The sequence below is a fragment of the Dermacentor silvarum genome, chromosome 2, assembly GCF_013339745.2.
Source record: "Dermacentor silvarum isolate Dsil-2018 chromosome 2, BIME_Dsil_1.4, whole genome shotgun sequence".
NCBI classification, from domain to species: Eukaryota; Metazoa; Arthropoda; class Arachnida; order Ixodida; family Ixodidae; genus Dermacentor; species Dermacentor silvarum.
Window position 1 is genome coordinate 222,878,826 of NC_051155.1, and position 22,029 is coordinate 222,900,854.

Sequence of the window (22,029 nt, forward strand, 5' to 3'; positions counted from 1 at the left end):
TCTCATCCATGGCAGCTGATGCGAGAGTTTCGCAAAGTTAAATTAACATCAATGAACGCAGCTTTTTCTCTGTTTCAAACAACGCGAGCAGTCGCATGCCTCGATCAAACTGCCTTATTTTGGTCGACTTCCCGTCGTAGCTGTTACGTTACTGCATTGGGCGAATGCACGTTAGCAGATGAGCGCGTCCTATACCACAGGTACTAGTGAATTCTTACTGTTGTTTTTTCTTCAGTTGTCTAAGCAACTTTTGACCCTGCGTTTTAGTCTATATAGGAGTTGGTAAGACGGCTTACAGGCGTTTCTGTGCATCAACGCTAGTGTGTTCGCATTCTAAACTGGGCGATCCCTCTCCCCCTCCTTCCATCCTCCTCTCTTTCTCTTTCTCTCTCTTTCCTCCCCAAAACGAAACCGCCAACTAACACGCACAAAAACTGCAACTACCGCCGCCACACTCAAAACGGACCAAACTGGAAACCGGTCCTAATCTGTTCTGGTGCACCAACAAACTTACCGATTGATTAATCGCAATACTAACTCGAACCAAAACACGATACAATGCAAATTTAAAAATTTTAAAAATAATATAAGGCGGTCAAGAGGAAGCAGTCAGCGGCGTCGGAGCTGCGCGCCCTGCGGCGGATGCAGTCGGTGGTGCTGGAGGGTTCGGCGCCGGCGCCGGCGCCGGGCGAGGACGGCCAGGCTCTGCCGGCCCTCTCCGCGGCCGTGGCGGCCGGGGAAGGGCCCTTAGCGCCCCCGGCGCCCGACAGCGCGCTAGAGCCAGACAACGGCGTCGAGGACGACGACAGTGTGTATCAGCCCCCGTCCCCCCCACCGGTAGGTCACGCCAACCCCACCCGCCCCCGAAAACCGCTTTTCCGACACGTCCCCGAGACCTACACATTAGAGCCTTTATTTCCTAGTCATCAAGAGACTAACTAGTCAGCTACATAGACCATTTCACTGCTTCGTAAGTGCGCTTCTTAGCATTGCACGTGTGTCCAACTACCTATTGACGGCACCTCTCAAGGTTCAAATGAAGAAGAAAATGCTAGTTGCACGTGGCGGAGGGGCTTGTCTCTTGCGCATACTTTCGTCACGAGAGCGACCTTTACATCTTTTCTTGACGTAAAACGAGCGAACTGCGGTCGTACATGCTGTTTGCGAAAATGGCTACGCAACCAGTAGTTCAGCCAACTGCCTCGCAGAAAAGCTAGCTTTACAGTTAAAGATAGGTCCGATGATCGATCAATTAATCGATCAAGAATAAATCAGTCAGTCAGTAAAATTTTATAATGATATCAAGAGGCTACGCTTAAGAAGAAGCCTAGATAGCGAACGAGGCCACGTGGTAAAAATGTGATACAGGGGCCCCGTATTCATGGTATTTTAGGTGGCATTTGAGAACTAAAGCCCGAAAACGACAAGTGCGTAGAAAAGAAGGTGATAACTCTCAGATACCGTACTTTTGCAGCCGTATCAGATGCTATCGGAAGCCGTATCATCACGTCGTTGACGTTTTTGCGTTAATTTTTCATGAGCTCGTCCACTGAAGTGACATGCCACCACCAGATTTTGTTTCAAACGCAGATTTCTCTACCAGTTTATCATCGTACAGATTTCACCACCTCAGTAAGGGTAGCTAATCATATACACCTTTTCGTTTCCCTACGTTTTTTTCTTTCTTCATTTCTTTCTTATTGCATTTTCTTCTTTCTTTCTTTCTCTCATTCGCTCTCACTTATTTCCTCATACCGACACACTAACGCTTTTCCCTGTTTCCAGCATGCAACGTGTTTTTTTTTTCTTTTTTTAAACGCACTCGCTATGGTTCTCACATCTTGTTCTACTCTCTTCATGGCCAACACCGAATCCAAGTGATCGCATTACTAGTCTCGCATGAAAAAACTGAAAATAATTTCCTTGTGACTTTTAACTGTTACCGAGCCCAGTGATGGTGCTTCTTTGGCAACGTTTTGTGCTTTTTTGTTTTAATCGAGAACCAGCTGTAACGCAATTTCGACGTTTTTCACGACCCGGCTTTGCACCGTCTCTTCAACCGTCTTGAGATGTCTACACCGTGACCACGATTGGCACTCATCTAGTGCAGTTTCCGCCTTAAGGTTAGATTCACACGACGGGCCGAATAACTTACTCAGTCTGTGGACGCAGCTGACCTGCTGCAAATCGCGCCGCGAACCCCTAGTCTCCGGCGACTTTATGTTCAGCTTGATTCGGCGAAGTTGAAGCCACGTCATGCTCGTCCGCTGCGTGAATCAGCAATTCAGGTTATCGAGTCTATGCGATAACCACATGAAACGCGATTAACCCGTTAAGAGGGCGCTGATATCTAGAGGCGTGATGGCGTGATGGCGTGATAGAGGTGCGCTGATACTGCGCCGATTGTTATCGCAGTTTGCTTTGAAAATGAACACATAAATTGAGCGAAAGGAAAAGAAAGGAAAACGCGCAACTCTTGCCTTCTCTTCAGGTAGTAGGGGATAACGATGGAAGAACCGAAGGAAGTATCAAGCGCCATAAGTGTGGTAGGAACCACACTGTGTCGCTTTTCGACACCTTTGTTTACGTTATAGACGACGTGTAAAGTTATTGTCTCACTCGTCAATTCGCGCGCCCTTGTTGTAAACAAGCTATTCGGCATAAACACACGCCGAGATGGATTGCACTTTCTGGCGTTTCATTACGCCTTCCTAAGCAGCTACGTCTGGTTGAAAGTACGCTAAAAAAAGAAGAATATGCCCTTTAGGGCATTTTTTTGTCTCCAAACACTAAGCATAATCTATAATGCGTACATTTCCTTTCTTTAACAATGCGTGCCTGACACTTTTACGTCACAAACGGCATCCGCCTATCACCGCGACTCATCAGTCTTGGCAAACAGTATGCGTGGAGCGTTAAAGAAAGAAAGTACACGCACAATAAACGCCGACCATCCTTTAGAGACAAGAGAATCCCCAAAGGATGTCAAAATTTTTAATGTGTACATTACGCGCGGGCACTCTGAAAAAAAAATAATAAAGGAATCACTTGGCAAGCCCTTTTAGAGAGCTAAAATGTGTGTTCATGTTTAACTTCGCTCACCGAGAGCTCTTGTAAGCTTACTCTTCCGATGAAGCACATTCACTCTGCTTCTCTCAAATTAACAAAAAGTACTCCATCGAGAAATACGAGAACTCTCTAAAGTGCCCATAGATGCGAGAGAAGCGGTAGATACTTTAAAACGAGTTGCGAGTGCTAATTCCTTCGGTCTTTGAGTCCGGTTCCACACGAAGAGCATCACGGTTTATTCCGCATGCAATTACATCATCTCACGCTCCAGCGGATTATGAAGCATCACTGTGCGTCAGAAAAGGGAATTAATTCCGCTTTAAGCTGTATTGAAGCGATTAGACCGATAATCTTCCTAAACAAAAGGTTATTCTTTTTACCACTATTTTTTTCCCTTCTTCTCTGGCCCACACTTTCGTTAAACCATAAAAAATATAGAGAGCGGAAACAGCAGCTCTTTGTATTCACATTTGCGTTACAGCCATGTCTCGAAAGCCCCTCTTGTTTTTGCTGAAGCCTGCCATGCTGTCTTTTTACGGAACCCATCGGTCATCCCTTACTCGGACGGCTTGAATAACTGCGGTTCTGCGGTGTACTCACTCTGTCGTGGAAAGATTTGTGAGAGTCGGAAATGTTTGCTTCTACCCCTGAAAAACAGGATGGACGACTATAGCCCTTTTTTGTTTTGTGCTCTGGGGAGAACAAATGGGGGAACGTCTCAAGAATGGCGGCTGTAGTTCCTGCCTCGAGGCGGACCACGATTCGAGAGAAGCGTGCCGTACTTCCTCGCCCTAGTTTTTATCACGAGCGATGCAAGTGTGCAGCACCTGAGAATAGAAAAGTTACGGGAGAACACCGAAAGGCTTCTTAAGGAAAAGGGTCCGGCAAAAAAAAGCTAGTGACGTTGTTTCGGAAACAGTCATATTTTCGTTCTACTTAGTGTGTATTATTGATTGGCCTTTGACATCTGCTTTCAGGGGTGTTTTTTTTTTTTCTTTTTTTTTTTTGTAACGATGTTGTCGCCATCGATTGATTTGGCGACACCTAGCGTAATCTTGATGAGCCGATTACTTCTTGACAAAGATGTACGCTATGCACCAAAACTTTTTTTACAGCACGTCTCGGTAGGAATTTTCTTGCCCATTCCGCGGATGGGCTGGCTTGCTGCGCGTCGACTTGCTCTGTGGTGAAGTAGGCTTTGCCACATAAAGATTCTTAGTAAGGAGAAGCACGCTTTACGTTGTCCTTTTGAGTTGTAGTTTGTATATTGGATTGTAAAACAATGGCGCACAGACGACCTGAGAATTGGCAAAAATAAACAGACACAAGCGCTTAGGTCTGTTTCTCCTGTCACTTTAGTTCACTTTTAGTTTAGTTCACTTCTGTTAGTCTTTAACATTTAGTCTGCAGGTGCGCGGTGTTTTACAATGAATAACAAGCTCGTCCAGGCCGCATACCTTTTTTTTCTTTATACCGGAAGAGTTTGTGCTTGCAGCTAAGGAGTTATCAGGGCGGCACCCAGAAATGAGTAAATAATTAATTATCTACCAATGTTAATATACTGCGACCAAATTTCGGAACATAGCGTTTTGTGCGAGCGGTATATCTGGCTGAAAGCCGGTTATGCTTGCAGAAAGGAGTAGTGAGGTGTTGATGCGACAAATTGATAGTCCGGGAGATTCTGCGAGATCGAGCGTACATGGGTGATGCAGAAACAAGTCTCAAGCTTGTCGAAACTGTGAAGGCGAATGTAAGGCGTGCCCAAAGCAACGCGACGGTCGAGTAAAACGCTATCGCTACGCGTAGGAGGTAATCGAACGTATTAAAACAAAGCACTTTGTGAGGGCACTTGAAATTTTGAAAGGTCATCGGCTACTGCTGTCGCTATTTTATTATGCAGGATGTTGAGAAAGCTAGAAAACAACTGCAGAGAAAATTTGTGGCAAACTCAGCAGTCAGTTCAGTTTTTTCTCTTTCTTTTGTGCCGTGCCCCTTGCAAAGTCGTTAAATATGGAGAAGGCGATACGAACACAGCTGCGATAAAAAACTCAAACACAAAGAAAAGACGAAACCAAGAGTGCTTATAGGCTGTTGCAGCGGCGTCGGCCATCGCAGCCCAACAAACCTCACAAAACAAAGATCATTCGTAACGCAACCGACATCAGGACACAATGGCGACACAGAAAAACACTAATTCACGACACATTGTTGCTGGACGAAAGAATGAATGGATTGACTTTGTTAAGCATTGAAACACAACACACAGCGACGTATAAGGCGGCATGCGTCAGCAAACCATCTCTTTCATTACTAAATAAAGCGTTTAGAATGAACGCGCACGCCATGATATCAAATAACAGTGTGAACGAAGGTTTTTCTTTTTTCCGTCTCGCGCTCCTTTTTAGCGGCAACATTCTCTGGGAACAATTTATGCAACGCACCTCGTGATAGGTGTATGTCGTTCTCTGGTCTCGGAAATAAAGACGACACTGAAATTATAGCGCAGCTGTGTGGACGTCCGTGTCTTTTGTGCCACGATGTATGCTGCGCTACACCAATAAGACTTGTAATATGACGTTAAAACCCAACGTGCAAACCTAAACCTATAGTCAACAATATGTATCACCACGGAGCACGGTAGACTACGAGCGTTCGATATCTCTGCCGCGCCAGCCGTGAAAATCGCAACAATATAAAAATCACGTGCCTCGCTCTTTCGAAGTCGAGAACGTTGGTATGGCGCTCTTTTGTGTGTTATGCGTGGCTTCCTGGGTGAGCTAGTGTGAAACCGACAACGTAAAAAAAAACAAAAAAAGTTAACCCATAGTAACAGAGTCGTCTAATTAGTGCCGCAGCTTGCGCGCAAGTCTAATCATTAGGGGCGCTTCACCACACGTTCGCAAGTTCACTGAGTCGTACGCTGAAAATTAGCTACCAAGGAAATATAAGCGGAAAAATGAAATTGACTTTTGTGCAAGCTTATTACGCCGAGAACGGAAGAACGTTCTTGATGGAGCTTGGTATGCGGCTCCACTCCGAAATTTAATTCTCTCTCCGTGTGACTTCAAAAGAGGTAAAAAAAAAAGGTAGATTACAAACAAAAGTAAACTGTAGCGCGTCTGCGCTGTGGGAAGAGAATTTGAAGTAATCGACTGTTGCCTGGCTCCGCGCGAGGAATATAGGTTATTATTCGGCTTCCCCCGCTAGAAGAGGCAACACTGAAAAAGAAACGCAACGGACAGCGGGGGAGGATAAAAAGAACGCGAACGGACTACATCCCCGAAATGTCAGACAGTTTAAATTACGCCAGCTCGGATCAATTTTGCTGCCTTCCCAGAGGGAGCGAGGAAATAGCAACCGGCAGCCATATAGAGGGAGAAGGAGAGGAACGGGAAAGAAGTCAAAGCCACGACAAAGCAAGGTTGCTTTACAACGCCGCCGCCTCCCGCGCAGCCAGCCAGCGTGGGCTGAACTATAGGCTCACCGGCGCACAGGCGTAGGTAATTTAAACGCGTGGCGTCGCGCCATTTGTCAGACGCCGCCGACTTTTCGATTCCGCCGGGGATCGCCGCGGTTTCGAATCGCGGAGGCGCTCGCTTTCTTAGAAACGAGGCGTGCGCGACGAGTGCGCACGCGCAGCAGAAAAAACCCCGTGCCCTGATTCGATGGAGCTTCGAAGTAAGAACACTAGGGAGAAATCTGGCGCCACCGTCTGCGTGTGTCGCCAGCATGGCAGCCATGACAGGGTGGAAATAATCGGCAGTGAATTGATTTGTATTGACGTTGCCTTTCTGGCTTAGAACACATTCCCAAACCTACTTCGTCATAGAAAACTTGTTTCATCGTAGTGATTCGGGCATGGTTTAGCCTCTGAAACAAAGCAAAAAAAAAGGAACCAACGGCAAGGGCTGCTGCCCAAAAATCACCGATAGATTTAACAAGGCACATACTCGAAAATTCCTATAAATGCCCACACTGAGATCAATGCGCAACGCTTTACCACATGGCATGGGCTTGCGCCAAACACAGTGCAGCTCACACCCATAACACACCCGCCACACGGCAATGGGAGGCAGCGCTGCCCAGCTCCGACTCGACGGACCAGATCAACCTGGTCAACCGAGCGAGAAGGGCAGCTAAGGCCGCTGTACTCCTGGACTTGAGGGGACCACCCACTGCAGAGCGGAGGAGCTACCTACGCTCGTGGGCTCTTTTGCATAAAGTTTATTTTCTCTCTCTCTCTCTCTACTCGAGAATGTCTAGATGAATTTATGATTTAGGTTCTAGAACTTAAGCGCCAGAATGAATTAGGTTGGAACGTTAAAAGCGCAACATCTCTACTTGTATCATATAGCGTGCGATATGTTCGTGAACCACCTAGCACGTAAAGGAGGAGGATCAAATAGAAAGACAAGAAGGCAGGGAGCTTAACCAGAATAACATCCGGTTCGCTACCCTACACCGGGGGAATGGGAAAGGTGAACACAAGTACGTCAGGGAGAGAGAGGGGGAAACGAAAGAAGGAAATTAGCGGTGAATTCGCTGATGCGTGTGGTATTGCACTATTAGTCAAAGACGTTCACGCAAGCCCGTCGTTCTCTAGAAGCACGTAAAGAAACGTAAGGAGGTTAGCATGCAAAATAACTGAAAATGACATTAGGAGAACCTGCGAAGCGGCGAAGAAGGAGAAGAACCTGCTGCAGCTGCATAGGTCGACGATGATGATAATAATCATGATGATCTACATTCTGCATGCCATAACATTAGCACAGTGCAAGTTCAGCCCAGAGACGCCGAAACCAGCTTAAACTCAACAGTTCCTGCATAATCAGCCAATATAATAGGCGTAACATACAACAGGTCTTGCAAAGGAGATTAAGAAAAACAACTTACATTAAACGACGATTGAAGCCTGTTATCTCAAGAAAGCTGCGACTACAAACTGCCAATGCGGTTTGACGTTCAGGACCGTGATACACTAATTCAAGAGAAGCCGACTATTCTACTCAATATTCGATACGCGTGCACAACTCTCAACGCTCTCCAAAAGAAGAGTTAGATACAACAGACATAACCATATAATATATACAACTTAACTTTGCTGCAAAATTAACGTACTGACACAACAGTATACCGTGCACATGATGCAATGAGTATCTTACGGACCGACAACATTTTTTTTTCCGCAAGAGGTCTGCTAATAACGCCCCAGTATTTGTAACGAAATAGGCTAGTTAACATTGCCTCATATGTGGTACCTCTCGTTCCTACACCATACATCTTTCCAGTTTTCATCGATTGCTGAACTTACGAGTTGTATAACAAAATCAAATAACCGCCAGCTAGATAGTCATACAGAGAAGAAAATAGATCGTGGGCCCGTACGGCTACGCCTATTTTATCTACTTTCTTTCTTCCTCTTGAAGAAAGAAAAGTCGCAGCGCATTTTTAGGTCCGAACCTGACGGACGGCATCTTCGAACAACCTTTAAAACACGTCAAAATGAGCATGTAACGTTGCAGCACGGTTCCTAGTGGAAAGAAGGAAAGGAATTCCCAGCCTCTCTTTCCGTGACGAAAAAGGAAACGCGCATAAAGACCGCAAAAGTTAGTTTTAAAAAAGAAAAAGGTGAAAAAAGGCAACAGTCATTGATGAAGCCCAGCGCGAAGTTTACAGGCAATGGTAAGAAGAAAGAAGAAAGTAAGAAGAAGGAGAGGGAGCCACGCTGCTGTCCAACGGTTGTATCACTTGACGTCTCGTAAAACGCTTTTGCAATCCTCCTTAAGGAAATTCGCTGTCATTCCAGTCCCGACGGCATTACGTCAATAAAGTTTTATTGACCTTTCCCCATCTCTCCTTTTCGCAAAGGACTTCAAGAAATAGCGAACTTCTCTTTTCACCCACTCACGCTCTCGCACGCATTATACTTCGGCCAGAAAATTTCAGAGGCGCCGCGTTCCTCGGAAACGCTGCGAGCCCTCGTTGAGTATTTTTGTGGGTGTTTTTTTTTTCTTTTCCTTTTTTTAGTTCAAGAACGTTGTCAAAGAAATACGCGGAAGGCCATTTCCAAAGTTTCTTTCTGGACTGCAACACGATTCTGGTATCTTTAGAGCTGCGTTCGTCGCATATTTGAGGGCCGTATAGCGAAGTTTCTTATACATATTTTGTTTGTTTTTATCTGATCGACTTCGTTTAATTCCTAGCTAAAAGGGTCCAGTCTGCAGCGCCAAATGCACATACGCACTTGCACGTTCGGAATTTCCCGCCTTCGTTGCCTCACCATAGAGGACATCGGCGAAACAGCAGCGTGGCACTATATGGGTGTCTTCTCGCTTTTATGAGCGACATGTTCCCGTCAACCTCACCTCTCTGCTCTCCTTGACTACAAGCAGACGTGCTTCGTTGTGTTCTTATACGGCGTTCTTCTCCCATTCGCCTTACCCTATACTCGTCCCGTCATTTCTCTATCTCTCTCTCTCTTCCGTCCATCGTAAGAAAAACTCTCACGCCGGGATTCCCTAATACTTTTCTCTCCAGCGCTTGCACACATGTCAGCAGGGCACGCGCGTGCGTGCATGTTTGACGTCACAGTGCCCGGAGACACGTCTGTCCTATAGGCCTGATCCGTTATGAACTAGCAGCTGCCGCAGACAGCTGCCGCAAGGGACATGCGCTATTCGCACGTGCCAAGGCACGGTGACGTGCGAGAAAAGACGACGTCGTTGGGGGGGGTATTTCGCTGTCTCGTCCGGCGTTGTCCACCCGACCACGCTCTTTATTATTATTCCCTTTATTATTATTCCTTTCCCTTTCTTTTCCTTTCTTTACTTTCTCCTAACCACCTTTTCACTTCCATCTTGTTTCCTTCTGTGCTTCGGTCTTCCCACGTCGTCTGCTCTCGGCCAACTTTTCTTTCTTTGTCCTTCGTCTGTTTGCCTTCGAACATCTACGCTTTCGTTCTCGCCTCCCATTTCAATCGATTTCACACGTAGTAGAAGCAGACCTCGGATAGATTCGAGGGAAGTAGCTCTCCTTCCATCTCTCAGCTTCCTATCAGTGTCAGCTTCCTCTTTTTTCTCTCTCTCTCTCTCTCTCCTCTTTTTCCGGCCACGTTACTTCCATTGTCACGAAGGAGGGGAAAGAAAGCAAACTTCTGTCACGCCACCTCTCAACTACAGAAAAGTTGCTTTTCCTTTCCTCCGCGACGAAATGTGCCGCCAAGGTTCTAAACAAGAATAAGAAACAGTGCATAAAGGAAGAAATACAAGGCGTCAGCGCGAGCCAGATCGGATTTCAATAGTAATGCAGGCGCTATGTGTGCACATTTGTTTGCAGAGTATGAGGGGGTGATCGGTAGGCGGGCTGATGCCGGTCCAACCGGAAGTGGAGTGCTTCCCAACTCTTCCTCTCTCTCTACACTTGCCTCCTTCTTCACGTCGCCCTTGTGCTTATCGTAGCTTCTTCCTTCTCGTCTTCCTCGAGCGCTCTTCCCGAGCTTCACTTTCTGTTGCTCCTTCTTTCTTTCTCTCTTTCTTAACGTTCTCGCGAATCAGTTTCACTCTTTGAAGAACATGCTCGAACACGTCCGTGAATGGTCGCCTTTGGTGAGTGTGAAAAGATACCCGCGTAAAAGAACAAAGACAGAATGTATCTGCAGAACGGCCGTCTCGTCGGCAGTGGCGGCGGCGCAGTCGAGACGTGGAGCGCGAAGAGAGCGTGCGATAAAATGTCCTTCAAACGAGCAGCGACTGGCTTTTCTATTCGAGACTGCGAATGGTGCGGCTTGTTCCGAACTGCGCTATCGCAACCTTGGCGCGCCCACGGCTGCACACAAACATTGATGGATCAAAAGTTCCGCCGGTATACAGGCGACTTATACCGGATGTTCAAAATTAAGCTTTATGGACTTTTTTTTTTCAAAATTGCCTGTGGCAGGTAGCATAATTCTTATCGTTGAGCTGGGTTATTCAAAAAGGCGGACATTCGTAGCACGAAAAATCGAAACACGTATTCAACCAATTAACAAAAATTGACTAATTAACTTCTCAGTTAATTACTTTACGACACGTATTGCAATTTACGAATTGTAGCCGGTGAGTTTGCAAGACGCATCCACTTGAAATTTGAAATGAATTTCCAGGATGACACCAGTTTGGAGATGTTATTTCCCAAAGTGTGGGACGAAATACATGGGCGTTGCAGCTAATTTTGTGCTTCAATGTATAAAACAGTCATTCTGGTAAAAAAGTAAGTGGAACAACAGTGCATTTTTACGGCGAGTTTGATGGCGCATATCTCGAAACTGGTGTCATTCTGAAAATCATTCCAAGTGGATACGCCTGTCAAGCTACAATTTGGCTACACCGGCTACAATTCGTAAATTGCAATATGTGTCGTAAAGTAATTAACTAAGTAGTTAATTAGTGAGTTGTTGTTATTTAGTTGCCTATGTGTTTCGATTTCTCGTGATACTAATGTCCGCCTCTTCGAATAACCCAGCTCAACGATAAGAATTATGCTACCTGCCACAGGCGATTTTTAAAAATTCAGTAAAGCTTAATTTTGAACACCCGGTGTTCATTAAGATGAAAACCTTATATGTCTCATCGAAGTCCATGAGCGAAAACTTGTCGACAACACGAAAGGTACAAAAACTATCATCATCAATGGCTCATACCCCCGTAAGCACTCATACCCCTGTAAGCAAGCAAGATGGATGATAAAGATGGATGATAAAGCGAATTAAGTGAATGACTGAGCGAATTAAGATGGATGATAAAGCGAATTAAGTGGATGATAAAGCGAATTACGAGGATGACTAAGCGAAGTAGACTAAGCTAATTAAGGAGGATGTGCACGTTATGTGTCCGTCTTTAATGCATCGGCACTTGCGCTTTCTCCTTCAAGTCGTCTTAGGGATAACATAAGACCCTGTGAATGTTATTTATTTATTTATTTACAGGGTGATGCATTACAGATTATTGTGTCTATACAGCTGCAACGTCTCTTTCGCTTAGTTTCTCGAGCGTTAACTTGTCCCTGGTTTTCATGTGCGGTCTTGTCGCGTCATTGTGTCCATGGTATTGCAGTCAAATCGCGGCGAGCCGCGAATCGAAGCATGTTGTGGCCACGAGCTCCGACTTCTCGCTCGCTACAATCTCGCCTGAACAAAGAGCTCAATAAATAGCTGTGCGAAGCTATCGTAAACGTTAACTAAGGCGACCCGGCGAAAGCACATACATTTCTTCCCTATACGCGTCTATCACGGAAAAATCGCGGCTGCGTCTACAGCCAGGTTTGCCAAGACCAAGAGCTCCGTCATGGCTGCAGGACAAAACACTGCCCGCATTCACGAGGTCGTTTATACGTCAGATCTGTTCTATAAGAACAGGCATCGGCGAATCGGGATGGGGAACGTAATAAAAGAGAAAGCGGCCGGTCATTGAACAAACTATACGCTCCGTGAACTCGGCTCCCCGCTTCTTCCTTTTATGCGCATGTAAAGTTAAGCGCGCGGAAATATGGGACGAAAAGACCTGAGGATGCTCGTGGCTCGTACGCCCACAGCTTCCTCTGGCTTACCCAAGCGACCCCCTGTCCATATCTCACTGCCAACCCGACCGCGCTTATCGCGAAATCTTTCCGCCGTGCAATACCAAAAGCGTATCGAGTGACCGAAAAGCGTCGTCGTTTTCGTATATGGCGCCCTATAAACGAACCGCGCGAGCATCGTCGGGGAAATAACGACGCGCCCCTTTTGCGCCATCGGAGTGTGCGGCTTCCTTCGCACGATAGGCCCAGCCGCGTCGCGCCTTGGTCGATACGCATCAGCATAAACAACGCCGTTGGTGAGCAAACACGCTCGCATTGAGTGACTTTCCTGGTAGCCGTGCGCGGCCGAGAGTGTATATATACAGGTCGGGGTGAGCGTCGCCACTGGACTGGCGTCAGACGTCGCACCATTATGAACGGGTATAAGCACACTAGAGGCGCATAACCTTACGGCGCCAGCAGCAAAGGTGAACGAATACGTCTAAGGCCGCGGTTGTAAGCACTACCGACCTCCTTGTGTATTTGGTAAACAGGGCAGGTTCGCCTGGTTCGGTCATTTGCGAAACAACGTCCTGGAAAAGACCAGTGGGACGTTGTCTAAGCCACTCTGTATTACCTCCTTTTGTCCCCTGCCGCAGTGCCCGGAGGTATCAATTTGTTTACTCACAGCCCTGATTACCGGCAACAGAAGGCACATCTTTACAAGACACGAAATAAAACTTAATCGAATCAAATATTGGGCCCCTAGTTGGTGCGGTATTATTAGTGCGAAAGCATTATATGCTCCATTACGCGATAATCCGGCGTCGTCGGTGGCGGCGTGACCGAGTGATGGCAGCAAAAATGTCCGGAAATGGCCTACAGCGCAATGATTAAAAACACGTAAAAAATGCTCGGATTGTGCGGTCAAATTTCTCAGAGAGGTTCCTTGTAAACAAAGTAAATAAATGGCTTCTAAAAGAAATTTTTATACAATTCGGTCTGGGTCGAACCCGGGCCTTCCGGGGTGCAAGACGGGCACGCTTTCCCGACACCACGGCCGCTCCGCGGTTGAGGCTTACTAAAGCTTTCACCAAAGGGACTGTAATGCTTTCGCATTTCCACACGTAAGCAGTCTTAAGTGTCTGTGCCGAAAAATGTAACAGCGCCAATGTTCTTGCTTATTTTGTTTCTTATTTTTTTTGCATTTTGCAACACGTACATATTTCTCGTTTGCATTCGTAATAAAGATTCCCAGTTCAATAACAGCGTGTGCCCCCGTACGCTGTTCGGTTTATACCCTCGTCCAACGTCACGCCGTTACATTTTGAAACAAAATAAAAGCGTTTCGTCATCCTCACGCGAACAAAGCGTGCCGGAAAGTACACCATAACTCTGGGAAAAGTAAGGCAAACGCAGAACATGTTGTTACACTTGCTTAAGAAGCTGTCGCCACCCTCTTTCTCTTTAATGCGCTGATGGCGTGCCACTAAAGCTGCCACGAGAGGCCATCGAAACGGCTCATTTTTCCGGTGCGTTTACACCGAACTGCCGTGCGCCAAACGAATAAGCGATCGAGTTATCCGCGCACGGCACCTAAAGTTGATGCGCCTGATCACGGATGCCAGGGGCGGCTGTTCATCTTCGAGCCAGCAGGATGATTTTCATCTGGGGCTTAAGGATTTGCGGCAACTAAAAAGGGTTTTGGTTTCTCCCGCGCTGCATGACAACCGGAAAGAAAACTGCCCTAAGTGCTTCTCACAAACATGGACATCCACTCGACTATCGCGTAAACTGCTTTCTGTTGACACTGATATTGGACATTCCTAGAGTCACAAAGTTGTGATGGCTGATGCTGACCACACAAAAAAAAGGGACGTTTGTTTTGCTTAACAAACAGGATTCAACACGTAGAATTCAACTATAATTAGAACAAAGTTTCAACAATTTTAGCACTGCCGTGATAGTCAAGATGAGTGTGTTTCGCGTCATGTACTTGTGACCTGCAACGTTACTAAATGTTAGCGTGTGTGGTGGACCTCTGGGTCCGCTGGCTACCGCGTTGTCATCAAAGGTAGAAGACGCCGCGGAGTGGAATGGCATGAAGGGAGACCTATCGCACCGGTGAGCCACCACGGCACTAGCGTGCGCAAGCTGCGTGCCAAGAGCAGAATGACATGTTGATGAGTAACCGTGTGCTGGGTGCGAGAAAAAGGAAGTTCCGACGGCGTGTTACTGATTTTCTAAGTCCTGTATTTGACGAGTACTCACAAAAGCCGGGGACGACGTCGCCAACCACTAAGATTCACACTAAGTCCGACAGCCACTAAGATTGAGAGTCTAATAAAACTCTAAATATCCTGCTCCTCAGGTCATTTAGGGCTTTGTGGATTTTCTACGAAAAAAAAAAGAAAACGAAAAAGGTAAGCTCGGTGTAAGGCTATAAGGGGTACATCCAGCCTTTTACACCATTATCAACATCATTATCTCTCTTTCCTCGTACTCTCTCACCACCTTACGCCAACACTGACTAGTAGCTGGCTAGAACACACTGCCAAAGGCCGACCTTTCAGATTAAATCTTCCTCTCTCCCGATAAAGTTTTCCACCGAACTTTCGTGCGCGACAGTATAAGTTACTCATTCCGCTTCGTTGGGATCGTTGCGTGCTTTGTGGAGTTTGCGCACGTTTCGAAGACCATCCTGCACGTCAAAGGTGGCGCTTTGCGCTGATGGAGATCCGTTAACTAAGCGTGACCCGAGGCTGCGCACAAGAAGAAGAAAAAAAGAAAGACTAAATAGTGGCGAAACGATAGGACAAGACGAAAAAGAAAGCCGCTTACTGGGAAGTCCCGCCTTAATCACCATGGCATACCGGGTCGATTAACAATCGATTAACCCGGCAGCCGAATGGCTCGGCTTCAAAGACGTGACCTGGGTGACGAAATAACGGGGTCGCTTATAAGTGTCGCGAGCGCCCCTAACAGGTCTCCTGCACCCCGCCCGGGCCTCTAGTGTCACACGTGTTCATGAACGCTTGCTGCAGTCAAACGTAGTACAAGCTCGCGTTACTAGTCACACTAACATATAGAAACAGCACACACACGCAGGGAGAAAAAGAAGCAGGCTAGCGAGGTACGCGTTGGCTGAGCGACAAGCAAACCTAGCTTTTGTTACTTGTAGAGTTCCTCAGAGCAACGTTCTGTCACCATGTGCTCACCTGTTTACCTTGGTAGGATAACTATAGGCGTCGCAACGTACAACCTTGTAAATCACACGTACTTACGCTCGAATATTGTCACGCAACTGTGACGGTGCGCTGGCGTCTAGTCGAAGGCGGGCAAAGTTAAACTGCGGGAGCCCGAACTTGTACCGTCAAAGTTTAAAAAAAAGAAAAACACACAAAAAAAGCGGCGACGACCACGACTACTACGGCCGGCGGTCTTGGTATCAAATGACACCGATTTCGCACGCATGCTATTTATACCTGAGCCATCGTACGCAGCGATTGCGACCAAGCAAATTCTATGACGCGATAGAATCATATATGAGCGCGCCTATAAACTGACAAGATAAGTCTTTCCGGAAAAGAAAAACGGGCGCTCACGATTCATGAGTTATCGCGAGCGCGATCTCGATCACGACATAGGCAGGAAAACAAACCTGCGCAGCGATAGCGAATTATCGAGACTGCGTATGCTGCATCATTATGGGATCCATCTCATGTGAACTGTGACTGACCTGTGCGAAATAGGAAAAAAAAAAACGGTTCGTTTTATGCTCTCTAATTACGGCCGCAATACAAGCGTAACTTCGGTAAAACCAAGCCTAACCTTTATCTCATCTCGCCGTACGATATTTTGTTTAGGAAATTTTCTTACGATAAATTATTGCTAGCGCCAGCATGGTGGTATTGAATAGTGATGAACTGTACATAGCCATAATCAAAGGACCAACAAGCAAAATACAAGCTGTACGTAGCGCAACACCAGAAGATCGGCATGAGAAGGAACTTTGTGCTATTGTGGTTTGCAATTGACTTTTGAGCATGAAATGCTTTTAGCTCCCGTTAGTAGGCGACCTTCGAGAGACCTTCAGCCAAAATCCAGAGCCGTTATCTATACACTCAAGACGAGAATGAAACGAGAACATCCGGGCATCGCTGCGAGAGCAAAACGATATCATCCGGCCAACTAGTCAAAACATAAGAAAATACGGTCTCTGGTCCCCAACCCCTTGTACAGGACCGCATTACATACGCTAGTTACTGCCCAAACAAGTTTTTTAAAAATGTTGCTTCCGATAGCTTCCTAATGTTTGTTCACAATATCACTCAAGCTGTAACTTCTAGTACTCTGAAGTTTATTTTGTCATTTCCAATAGCGACGTTTAAAAGGCAGACACAGTGCACCATACACTTGAGTGTCATCTTTTGGCGCTACGACAGGGTTGCCTGTGCTCTTTTCAACGCCAGCGGTCCGTGAGTTCCGCGGCGTGGGTTTTGCCTCCTTCAAAAGATGGCGCCACATTGCGTGACCAGGCCGGCAGCATCCAGCGAGTCGCGGATGGTTGTTTGGCCGAGACGATACTTGCAACGAGGTTCAGTTCAAAACAGGTTCCTTTCGGCTCAGTAAGCATTCAGGCCTGCGTCGTGGCACCAATCTGCATTGCGAGTAGCAATTGCGTGCTTACATCTACTCTCGATTACGGGAGAGCCAGCATTTTTTTTTATTATTTTGGTTAACGTTAAAGAAGCCTATGTAGATAACACTATTCCAATTTCCTCCGTTACGGAATCTTTCGTAACCCACGACGCATCTTCGAGATGAAAAACACTGTCAAGGGTATACTATAATGTCCTATGTAACGGTATTTCAGATTTTTTTGGAGTACGTATAAACAAACGAAAAATTTACGCGCCAAAGGCACAGTAATTAATACGTCTCATCCCGCTGAAAGAAATGCGGACTTCAGCTGCGAAATACGTGAATCGTTTGCGCTAGTGAGACGCCCGCCATAAAAAAATCAACACGACCGAATGTCGTCCGCTGGCTTAGTAAGCGAGTTTGTCAAGGTCTTATTGCTCCACGAGGGCCTGACAGATGACGCGTCAGTGACTGCAGGCGCTGTGCCATGCTTAACATGCACGCGCGCGCGCGCGCTCGAAAACGCAAAACTGTGGGCAACGAAGCGTCTCTGCGAATTCCTTTCTTTCCTCCCAACTCCGGCCCCCCCAGTGTTAGCGCGTATTAAAGTTTGGTGTTTCCTAACCAGTCGCGACAGCTATTTCGTCAAGAAGGGCACGGCAACACCGCGGCTATAAGCATTTGCCAAGACGCGAGCTTTTGGTTTCTTTTCTTATTCTTTTTTTTTTTCTGTCTCTCTCGTTTTCCAATAACAGCGTCCGATGAGCGCAGTTCCCACCCCTTCAGGCGGGTGCGTTTGTAAACGGGGCTGATCAATAAACAAGCTAAACAATTTGAGAGAAAAAGAAAATGTAAAAGAACTTTACCGATCTGTTTTCAGTTTGGTCATAATGGCGCGGAGTGAACGAACCCCCGGTTCTATGGCTTGGGTTGTATAGGAGTGGGGAGCCGGATGAAAAGGGAGAACGCTGCTGTCGCGGCTACAGCGATTTATCTCTGCTTTTTATCTCCTCTTGCTTAAATGACGTATAGCACAGTTTGTCAAGGGCAAATTTGTGCGCGCGCTCCACCCACAAGGGTTGTTCTCCCGTCGCGTTCACTCACTCGGCTTCGGCTGTAATTTAAGGGTGGCGGTCAAAGATTGCTTGCGACGAGGACTTTTCTTACTTTTTTTTTACTTTATACTTTCCGTTTATGAATTCCGAGTCAGAAATGCCGCGTCGTAAACAACCATATATTTACCAATTGGATTACTCAAATGACCCGTAGAAGTGCAGACAGTCTAACAACAAGGCGGTGGTGCAGTACAGTTTCCAAATTCCAGTTGAGAAACAGGATGCATGCGAAAAGCTGTGGACCCAAGAGATAAAATGAATAAATAGACAGATAGTCCGCATTTCTCTCATTGGGACTTCTCGCGTTAGCTATTTTGCGGGTGTTATCAGTAGTACTACGAAAATTACATTCTAAAATCATTTTACGCGTAGATGTGTATGGGTGCGTGCGGGTGAGACTAACAATTCTATTTCCAGTTCTTCTTGTGTAAATCCTATAAGGTGACTAATCTGCGCATTACCGTGATTATGGGCACTTTCCCAGCCTTTGTAAAGTGGGCAAGAAAATAAGAGGGGGGGGGGGGGGGGCTGATTATGAAGAGGTCCAAGAACAGTATAAACTGCGCGACCTGTTCCATACACGTGATCCATCCACACTCGTGTATAGCAGCGGATGGGGATGACGTCAGATGTTGCGTGCACTGCGACGAAGCCTGTGTCCTTCAGTAAAGAGCTTCTTCTCCAGCGTGATGTTAGGAGGCTAGAGTAAAACGAGAAATGAATTCTATCACGAGTTAAAGAAGTTTAAACCTCATCATCCTGGCAGAACTCAGCACACTACGATTTATAGACACTGGTAACAGTGGCCACTCCGGTGTCGTTACAATTTTTTCTACATGGAAATGAAATAAAAAAAGGGGGGAGTGGGGGGAATGTTGCCAGAAACGCTTTACTTACTTTGATGGGGTCTCCTTGATCTTGTGGTCACTACATGCACCCACACTCAAGTAAATAAGATCAAATTAAATCACATCATTCACTCAATCAATCAATCAATCAATCAATCCTTCGCTTTCAGCCACTGAAGTATAGTCCGACTGTAACTTTCTTTTGTGAGCACGTAGCGAGAACATGGAATACACGATATGTGTGGACAGTAAGTGTGCCCATAGATTGTACGACCCACTACGCACACGCCATGAGGCTACTGGCATGGGGCATTTCCCGCTGCACGTGCCTTTTGCATGCTCACCGGTGTTGGCCAGAAACGTGACAAGAGCACTGTGGTCTTTGCAGAAGTAGGTATTATACGTTTTAATTAACTGGATAAATTAGATATTAAAAGTCGTGGTGTAAGCTTGAAAATAATTAAAGATATGTGTGAAACGACACTGGGCTTTTAGTAATCTTTAACTATGTGTGTACGAGTATGTAGGAGAGCTCGGGCGCATGTGGGACATCATGTGCCCCATCTCGCTTGGTTTAACAGACACACACACACACACACATATATATATATATATATATATATATATATATATATATATATATATATATATATATATAAGGTGAATCGCGTACAGGCAGGTTTTTTTTTTTTTGTAGTACGCTATCCTTTCATTTGCAGTGGCAAAAAGTTGGGAAAAAAAGAATAAATAGGAGGAGACGCGCAGACTGTATATCTCAATGCTACACAGATCACAGGACGGGTGATTCTTCGTCATAAGTAACCACAACTATCCTTACATGCGGGAAACGGTTTCTTGCATTAACAAAGAAAGACGAGCAACAGTTAAACAAGAGGCAATCGCTGATTGCAAAAGCAGGCCGAAAAACCGAAAAGCCGACGTGCCTAGTGGACCCGTTTTAAATTGGTAATGAAGTTAAAGCGGTTCAACGATTAATCCGTTTAACGCGTAGCTCACCTTTACGTCACTTTCAGGCATGCCAAACCACCGCTCTCCTAAAGGGTCTCCTATAGGCTATGTACGAAAGTGGCGTGTCTTCCGGAGACCGAAAGCTGCGTGGAAGAAACGTTTCAGCTTCTGAGAGCCATTGTACAATTTATTACACATTGACTTCAATCCTTTTAAAGGTAACTCGGAAACGGTCAGGTAGAATATTCATGCCGGATATGAAGTCTTATGCCTGCGGAATTGAAAGGATGTGTTTTAGTCATGTTCTTGCCGTCATCGTTCAATAAAAAGGACACTAATTTTATGTAGATAGTTGTGTTGTCAAGGACGACCAAAGCGCCCCTGAAGTGTGTTTCTAATACCCTGAGCTGACATAAAAACTCAGGATACAGCGTTAGCACTACCGATAAAGCAAACCATGTTACATCTCGATCTGTGCGTTTACGCAAAGAAAATCAGTTTTTTACCACAACGAACATGACGAGATGGTTTCTTGCCTATGTTACACTAAAATTCTGCTTTCAGGATATATCTATGATATTCATTTAAAAAAGAGTGTTTCCAACGTTCGTAACATAGCAGTCGGTAATATGAGCAGACTAGAACAGCCATGCTCATGAGCAGTCTTCGGGTCTCGAGAGGTTATTAACGGGTATATCGGAGAACAACACTACGCTGGATACTGAGAGAGATGCAGTGTCACCGCATGCGTGCGCATGTTTTTCGTCTTCTTCGCGCCTCTGAGAGCGAGAAGCACTGAGCGCGACGTTCTCTCCCATCAGATGGCGAGGAGGAGAATGAGCGCTCCCATCCTTCACTCCGGCAGCAAGTTCCGGCACGGACTCCTGCAGCTCCTCATCCACTCCATCGACCCCCTGCACGAGCACGAAGGGGAAGCCAATGGTCAGCAGTTCCTGTCACTCTTTCTATTAACGCCCGATAATTATCCACACTTGCGTCCAAGGAGACGACGCGAGAGTCCGGACCCGCCGCGGTGGCTATGGAGTTCTGCTGCTGAGCGCGAGGTCGTGGGTTCGAATTCAGGCCGTGGCAGCGACATTTAGATGAGGGCGAAATAAAAAAAAACTGTCGTGTACTTAGATTTAGATGTACGTGAAGGAACGCGAGGTGATCAAATTAATCGGGAGACCTCCACTACAGTCTATAGTCCCTGTGTTGCTTTTAGTGCGTCAAACTCCACCAATCAATCAATTGATCAATCAATCAATTAACGAGGGTTCGGCTTACGTGTGTTGGATTGGAAGGAAGTACGAAGAGCAGCTTACTGGCAGAGGGAATGACGTCTCAGCTTATGACTGCGAGATCGTTCCCGTGCGTAGTAGGTTCGTGTTCTCGCACAAGCGCGAGGAGGCTTTAGGAGGGGTTCTGAATTTCTGAATTAGACACAAAACGGTGGACTTGTCACCCCGTTTTAGAAATATTGCATAAGTACGAAACAGTATTCGTGGATAACTGCGTCCAGTTAAGGTGGACGCGTAGCGTACTTAAACATCGCACGATAAAACTTATGATGCGCACCATATCTCTGAAGTTGGACAGGGGTAATTAGGGCTATTTGAAAAACCATTGCAAGGTGGTGGCTAGACACTATTAATTTTTCTTCAGCAGTGCGCTACAGTTGCCGTCCCGACGTTATTCGTATTTTTTCTTTCATTATTTAGGTTTGAAATAGCTGTAAATGAAGGGGGTCTTGTTAGCTTACTTACAGTGGTGACGGCTACGCACGGTGACGCGGCAAAGAGTAAAAATTATTATATAGCATAATGAGAAGCCTCACAGGCTCCGTAAACCAA

General features: G+C 46.2%; 1 protein-coding gene across 3 annotated transcripts in view; it reads left to right on the plus strand.

Annotated features, from left to right (window-relative positions):
* Positions 1–22,029, plus strand: part of LOC119442718 (sodium/potassium/calcium exchanger 2-like) — a 248,524-nt gene that overhangs the window by 211,056 nt on the left and 15,439 nt on the right. For 2 of the 3 annotated variants that reach the window (XM_037707697.2, XM_037707698.2), the window contains exon 4: positions 20,998–21,118. In XM_037707697.2, coding sequence (XP_037563625.1) covers positions 20,998–21,118 — 121 coding nt within the window. Of the gene's footprint in view, positions 1–591; positions 838–20,997; positions 21,119–22,029 lie in introns of all 3 variants that reach the window. The other variant, XM_037707696.2, reaches the window with a different exon arrangement.